This window comes from Taeniopygia guttata, chromosome 36 (genome assembly GCF_048771995.1).
Source record: "Taeniopygia guttata chromosome 36, bTaeGut7.mat, whole genome shotgun sequence".
In the NCBI taxonomy this organism is placed as follows: domain Eukaryota; kingdom Metazoa; phylum Chordata; class Aves; order Passeriformes; family Estrildidae; genus Taeniopygia; species Taeniopygia guttata.
Window position 1 is genome coordinate 58,567 of NC_133061.1, and position 7,981 is coordinate 66,547.

Below are 7,981 nucleotides of genomic sequence, written 5' to 3' on the forward strand. Positions count from 1 at the left end.
GCGGTTTGACGTCACCGGCGGCGTACCGGGCGTGACGTCATGCCGACCGTGCTGGGGCTGGAGGGCTCCGCCAACAAGGTGGGGGCGGGGGTGGTGCGGGACGGCGCCGTCCTCAGCAACCGCCGCGCCACCTACGTCACGCCGCCGGGACACGGTGACGTCACTTCCCCCCCGCCGCCCCGGTTATCCCCCCGGTGCTGCCCCCGGTGCTGAGCCCGGTGCTGCCCCCGCAGGGTTCGCCCCCGGCCCCACCGGGCGGCACCACCGGGCGGCGGTGCTGGGGCTGGTGCGGGACGCGCTGCGGGACGCGGGAGTGGAGCCGCGGGAGCTGGACGGGGTGGCGTTCACCAGAGGTACCGGGACTACCGGGGTTACCGGGATTAACGGGGTTACCGGGATTAACGGGGTTACCGGGATTAACGGGGCCCCACAGGCCCCATGGAGGCCTCACAGGCCCCATAGGCCCCATAGATCCCCCACAGGCCCCATAGAGGCCTCATAGGCCCCATAAAGGCCTCACAGGCCCCATAAAGGCCTCACAGGCCCCACAGAGGCCTCACAGGCCCCATAGATCCCTCACAGGCCCCATAAAGGCCTCACAGGCCCCATAGATCCCCCACAGGCCCCAAAAAGGCCCCACAGGCCCCATAGATCCCTCACAGGCCCCATAGATCCCTCACAGGCCCCACAGAGGCCTCACAGGCCCCATAGAGGCCTCACAGACCCCATAGATCCCCCACAGGCCCCACAGAGGCCCCACAGGCCCCATAGAGGCCTCACAGGCCCCACAGGCCCCATAGAGGCCCCACAGGCCCCATAAAGGCCTCACAGGCCCCATAGATCCCTCACAGGCCCCATAAAGGCTTCACAGGCCCCACAGAGGCCTCACAGAGGCCTCACAGGCCCCACAGAGGCCGCACAGGCCCCACAGACCCCATGGATCCCCCACTGATCCCCCCAGGCCCCACAGATCCCCCACAGGCCCCATAGATCCCCATGGCCATGGACAGGACCATTATTGGGGCTCGGGGGAATTTTGGGGGGGATTTGAGGGATTTTGGGCTCCCTGGACTCTCCCAGACCCCCGGGCATTTTCTGGGGTGGATTTTGGGGATTTTTGGGGCTCCCTGGACTCTCCCACTCATCCCATGATGGGGTTTTGGGGGGGTTTTGAGGTGATTTTTGGGGTTTTGGGGATCCCTGGACTCTCCCACTGACCCCTGGGGGGGTTTGGGGCTCTCTGGACTCTCCCATTCACTCTGGGGGGGTTTTGGGGGATTTTTGGGGTCCCTGGACTCTCCCACTCATCCCACGGGGGGGTTTGGGGTTTTTTTTGAGGTGATTTTTGGGGTTTTTGGGGCTCCTTGGACTCTCCCACTCACCCTCAGGGGGGTTTGGACTCTCCCACTCATCCCATGGGGGGGTTTCGGGGGATTTTTGAGGTGATTTTTGGGATTTTTGGGCTCCTGGACTCTCCCAGACCCCCAGGCATTTTCTGGGGTGGGTTTTGGGGATTTTTGGGGTTTTGGGGCTCCCTGGACTATCCCATTCACCCCGGGGGGGGGGTTTGGGGGATTTTTGGGGCTCCTTGGACTCTCCCACTGACCCCTGAGGGGGTTTTGGGGCCCCTGGACTCTCCCACTAATCCCAGGGGGGGTTTTGGGGGGATTTTTGAGGGAATTTTTGGGTTTTGGGGTTCCCTGGACTCTCCCACTCACCCCTGGGGGGGTTTTGGGGCTCCCTGGACTCTCCCACTCATCCCAGGGGGGGTTTTGGCGGTTTTTTGAGGGAATTTTGGGGTTTTTGGGCTCCCTGGCCTCTCCTTGACCCCGGTCATTTTCTGGGGTGGATTTTGGTGATTTTTGGGGCTCCCTGGACGCTCCCACTGATCCCAGGGGGAGTTTTGGGGTGGATTTTGGGGATTTTTGGGGTTTTGGGGTCCCTGGACTCTCCCACTGACCCCTGTCGGGGTTTTGGGTGGATTTTTGAGGGAATTTTGGGGTTTTTGGGCTCCCTGGACTCTCCCACTGACCCCCAGGGGGGTTTTGGGGCTCCCTGGACTCTCCCACTCATCCCACGGGGGGTTTCTGGGGGTGTTTTTGGTGATTTTGGGGTTTTTGGGGTCCCTGGACTTTTGGGGGATTTTTGAGGGGAATTTTGGGGTTTTGGGGCTCCCTGGACTCACCCACTCATCCCATGGGGGGGTTTTGGGGGTGTTTTTTGGGGTTTTTGGGGTTTTGGGGTCTCTGGACTCTCCCACTCACCCCCAGGGGGGTTTGGACGCTCCCACTGACTTTACGGGGGGGGGTTTTGGGGGGATTTTTGAGGGATTTTGGGGATTTTGGTGCTCCTGGCCTCTCCCAGACCAGGGCATTTTCTGGGGTGGATTTTGGGGATTTTTGGGGTTTTGGGGCTCCCTGGACTATCCCATTCACCCCGGGGGGGGGTTTGGGGGATTTTTGGGGCTCTCTGGACTCTCCCAGTCCCCGGGCATTTTCTGGGCTGAATGTTGGTGATTTTTGGGTCTCCCCTGACCCCGGGCTGTGATTTCGGCTATTTTGGGGGGTCAGGGCCGGGCATGGGCGCCCCGCTGGCGGTGGTGGCGGCGGTGGCGCGGACGCTGGCGCAGCTCTGGGGGCGCCCCCTGCTGGCCGTCAACCACTGCGTGGGGCACATCGAGATGGGGCGGCTGCTGGGGGCCGCCCCCGACCCGCTGGTGCTCTACGTCAGCGGCGGCAACACACAGGTGAGCGACAGGCCGCGATAGGCCGCGATAGGCCGTGATAGGGGGCGATAGCCCGCGATATATCGCGATACGGGGGGCCATATCGCGATATATCGCGGGATATCGCGGGGGGGGGCCATATCGCGATATATCGTGGGATATCGCAATATATCGCAGGATATCACGGGGGGGAGGGGCCATATCGCGATATATCGTGGGGGGGCAGGGCGATATCGCAGGATATATTGCGATATTGTGAGGTGAGGGGGAGGGAATGGCCGATATCGTGAAGATATCGCGACATACCAAGAGGAAGCGGTTGATATCGCGAGATATTGTGAGGAAGCGCTCAATATTGTGAGATATCATGACATACCAAGAGGAGGCAGCCGATATCGCGATATATCGCGAGTTATCATGAGATAGTGGCTGATATCACGAGATATCGTGAGGAAGCAGCCGATATCGCGATATATCACGAGCTATCGCACGATAGTGGCCGATATCACGAGATGTCGCGACATACCAAGAGGAAGCGGTTGATATCGCGAGATATCGTGAGCTATCACGCGATAGTGGCCAATATCGCAAGATATCGTGACATATCAAGAGAACACGGTCGATATCGCAACATATCGTGACATACCAAGAGGAAGCGGGTGATATCGCGAGCTATCGTGCTATAGCGTCCGATATTGCGCGATATCATACGATAGCGGGCCGGTATCGCGATATATCGCGAGCTATCGGGCGATAGCGGGACGATATCGCAACATATCGCGAGTTATCACGCGATAGTGGCCGATATCAAGATATATCGTGCGATAGCAGTGGCCAATATCGCGATATATCGCAAGTTATCACGTGTTAGTGGCCGATATCGTGATATATCGTGCGATAGCTGCCGATATCGCGATATATCGCGAGCTATCGCGAGCTATCGCACGATATCAGGCCGATATCGCGACATATCACGAGCTATCGCGAGGAAACGGCCGATATCGCGACATATCGCGAGCCGCTGCCGTCCGGGCCCCCCGCAGGTGATCGCCTACGCGCGGCGCCGGTACCGGATCCTGGGCGAGACGCTGGACGTGGCGCTGGGCAACTGCATCGACCGCCTGGCGCGGCTGCTGCAGGTGGGACACGCCCCCTCGGCCACGCCCCCTTGACCACACCCCATTTGGCCACGCCCCATCGGCCACGCCCACCCTGACCCCGCCCCTTTTCCCGCAGATCCCAAACGCTCCCAGTCCCGGCTACAACGTGGAGCAGCTGGCCAAGAGGTGACCGAAAACCGCCCGAAAACGCCCCAAAAAGGGACGTGGAGATGGCCCCGGAGTGACCTATAAGTGACCCCAAAGTGACCCCGAAATGACCAAAAACTGACACAAAACTGACCCCAAAATTGAAACCAAAACACGTCGGAACTAACCCAAAACTGACCCCAAAACACCCCAGAACTAACCCAAAAGTGGCCTCAAAACTGACCCCAAAACTGACCCCAAAACACCCCAGAACTAACCCAAAACTGACCCCAAAACACCCTTGAACTAACCCAAAACTGACCCTAAAAATGGCCCCAAAACTGCCCCCAAAACAGCCCAGAACTAACCCAAAAGTGGCCTCAAAACTAACCCATAACTGACCCCAAAACACCCCAGAACTAACCCAAAAGTGGCCCCAAAACTGACCCTAAAACTGACCCCAAAACAGCCCAGAACTAACCCAAAAGTGGCCCCAAAACTGACCCCAAAACTGACCCTAAAACTGACCCCAAAACACCCCAGAACTAACCCAAAAGTGGCCCCAAAACTGACCCTAAAACTGCCCCCAAAACACCCCAGAACTAACCCAAAAGTGGCCCCAAAACTGACCCTAAAACTGACCCCAAAACACCCCAGAACTAACCCAAAAGTGGCCCCAAAACTGACCCAAAACCACCCCAGAACTAACCCAAAAGTGGCCCCAAAACACCCCAAAACTGGTCCCAAAACTGACCTCAAAGTGACCCAAAAATAGCCCCAAAACGGACCCCAGAGTGACCCAAAAAACCCCAAAACTGGACCCAAAACTGACCCCAAACCTGACTCAAAAAATCTCTGGATTTGACCCCAAAATCCCCAGATCTGACCCCAAACCTGACCCAAAATCCCTGTATCTGACCCCAAAATACGCGGATCTGACCCCAAACTGACCCAAAATCCCTGGATCTGACTGCAAACCCCCATATCTGACCCAAAACCCCCGTATTTTCCCCCAAATCCCCGGATTTTCCCCCAAATCCCCGGATTTTCCCCCAAATCCCGCGTCTGACCCAAAACCCCCGGATTTTGCCCCAAACCGCAGGGGCCGCCGCCTGCTCCCGCTGCCCTACGTGGTCAAGGGCCTCGACGTCTCCTTCTCGGGGCTGCTCTCCCACCTGCAGGTACCCAAAATCCCCAGAAATCACCCCAAAAACGCCTCTGGGACCCCAAAACCCTGCAGGGACCCAAATTCCCCGGCTCTCACCCCAAAACCCTACAGGTACCCAAAATTCCCAAATCCCAAAATCTGAAAATCCCAAAATCCCCCCAATCCCAAATCCGCAAATCCCAAAATCCTGAAATCCCAAAAATCCCCAAACCCAAAATCCCCAAACCCCAAATCTCAAAATTCCCAAAATTCCACAAATCCCAAAATCCCAAACCGAAAATTCCCCAAATCCCCAAAATTCCAAAATCCCTAAATCCCAAAACCCCAAATCCCCAAATCCCCAAAATCCCAAAATCCCAAAATCCCCAAAATCACCAAACCCAAAATTCCCCAAATCCCCAAACCCCAAAATCCCAAAACCCCAAAATACCTAAAATCCAAAATCCCCAAAATCCGTAAAACCCAAAATCCCAAAATCACCAAATCCTCAAATCCCCAAATCCTCAAATCCCAAAATCCCCAAATCCCCAAAATCCCCAAACCCAAAATTCCCCAAATCCCCAAACCCCAAAATCCCAAAAACCCAAAATACCTAAAATCCAAAATCCCCAAAATCCGTAAAACCCAAAATCCCCAAATCCTCAAATCCCCAAATCCTAAAATTCCAAAATCCCAAAATACATAAAACCCAAAGTCCCCAAAATCCCCAAATCCTCGAATCCCAAAATTTCAAAATCCCAAAACACCTAAATCCCAAAATTCCCCAAATCCTAAAATCCCAAAATCTCAAAATCCCCAAAATCCCAAACCCAAAATTCCCCAAATACCCAAATCCCAAAATCCCAAAATCCCCAAAATTCCCCAAATACCCCAAAAATCCCCAAAATCCCCCAAAATCCCGACTCCCCCAGGCCGTGACCCCGAAGCTGCTGCAGTCGGGGGAGGCGACCCCGGAGGATCTCTGCTTCTCCCTGCAGGTTAATTAGCGCGCTAATTAGCATTAATTAGGGCTTGGGGGCGTTAATTGGGTTTTTTGGGCAAAAATTGGGGTTTTTTGGGCAATAATTGGGGTTTTTTGGGCTGTTAATTGCGGCTTGGGGACATTAATTGTGGTTTTTTGGGGGGATAATTGGGGTTTGAGGACATTAATTGGGGTTAATTAGGTTAATTAGGGTTTGGGGGCGTTAATAAGGATTTGTGGGGTGTTAATTAGGATTTGGGGGCGTTAATTGGGGTTTATTTGGGGCCATAATTGGGGTTTTTTGGGAGGATAATTAAAGTTTGGGGGCATTAATTGGGGTTAATTAGGTTAATTGGGGTTTGGGGGCATTAATTGGGGTTAATTAGGTTAATTGAGGTTTGGGAGGTGTTAATTGGGGTTTGGGGTGCATTAATTAGGATTTGGGGAGTTAATTGGGGTCTGGGGGCATTAATTGGGGTTTATTTGGGGCCATAATTGGGGGTTTTTGGGAGGATAATTAAAGTTTGGCGGCATTAATTGGGGTTAATTAGGTTAATTAGGGTTTGGGGGCATTAATTGGGGTTTAATTGGGGTTTATTAAGAAGGGGCGGTGCTAATTACCATTTATAAATTTAGGGTTGGGCTAATTAGTGTTTATTAATTTGGGGTGGGGTTAATTAGGGTTTATTAATTAGCGGCGGCGTTAATTGCGGTTTGGGGTGTGTTAATTCAGCACAGGGTTAATTTGGGTTCATTAATCAGGAGCGGGGTTAATTAACGGGTATTAATGAAGGGCGGGGTTAAGCAGGGTGCAATTAATGAGCAGTAGGGTTAATTAGCGCTAATTAACTAGCGTTAATTGGGGCAGGAGACGTCCTTGGCGGCGCTGGCCGAGGTTTAATGGCGGATATTAATTAGGGGGAGGGTTCATTAACGGTGATTAATTGGGGGCAGGGTTAATCGGGGTGTAATTAATCAGCAGCAGGGTTAATTAGCGCTAATTAACGAGCGTTAATTGGGGCAGGAGACGGCGTTTGCGGCGCTGGCCGAGGTCACCGAGCGGGCGCTGGCGCTGACCCGGGCGAGGCACCTGCTGCTGGTGGGGGGCGTGGCCTGTGAGTGGGCGGGGTCACACCTGGGAGGGCGTGGTCTTAATTGTGGTGGGCGTGGTCACATTTGGGGGTGTGGCCTCAATTATGGGGCATGGCTTTAGTTGTGGGTGTGGCCACATTTGGGTGGGCGTGGCCTCAATTGTGGTGGGCGTGGTCACTTTGGGGGTGTGATCACATTTTTGGGGTGTGGTCACACCTGTGGGCGTGGTCACCCCCGTGAGGGCGTGTCCAGGGACGGATGGGCGTGGTCCAACCCTTTGACCCCGCCCCCCTGCCCACCTGCGCACAGGTAACCACCGGCTGCAGGAGATGCTGCGCGCCATGTGCCACGCCCGGGGGGCGGAGCTCTGCCCCGTCGACGACAGGTGAGGGCGTGGTTTACCTGAGGTGGGCGTGGCTCACCTGCGCGGCCCCGCCCCGTGACCTTTGACCCCTCAGGTACTGCATCGACAACGGCGCCATGATCGCCCAGGCCGGGTGCGAGATGCTGAGGGCGGGGCAGGTGACGGAGCTCAGCCAATCAGGGATCACGCAGAGGTCAGGGGGCGTGGCCTGGTGGGCGGGGCCATTTTGGGTTACCTGACCTCTGACCTTTGACCTCTGGCTGCCACAGGTACCGGACGGACGAGGTGGAGGTGACCTGGCGGGATTGAGGCGGCCACGCCCAAGGTGGCCACACCCACCTAATAAAATATTCATGACCCCGCCCCGTTTTGGCCACGCCTTTTTGTTAGCAGATTGCGTCATTCGGTGGGTGGCCACGCCCCT

The 7,981-nt window shown here is 55.7% G+C and overlaps 1 protein-coding gene across 1 annotated transcript; it reads left to right on the forward strand.

Annotated features, from left to right (window-relative positions):
* Window positions 1-19: 19 nt before the first annotated feature.
* Window positions 20-7,918, forward strand: OSGEP (O-sialoglycoprotein endopeptidase). Its single transcript, NM_001245609.2, is given in 11 exon segments — window positions 20-154; window positions 234-353; window positions 2,571-2,746; window positions 3,769-3,864; window positions 3,962-4,011; window positions 5,075-5,153; window positions 6,052-6,117; window positions 7,126-7,216; window positions 7,503-7,578; window positions 7,652-7,750; window positions 7,827-7,918. Coding segments are annotated over 11 exon segments (1,008 nt in total). The 5' UTR covers window positions 20-39; the 3' UTR covers window positions 7,867-7,918.
* The last annotated feature ends 63 nt before the right edge of the window (window positions 7,919-7,981 follow it).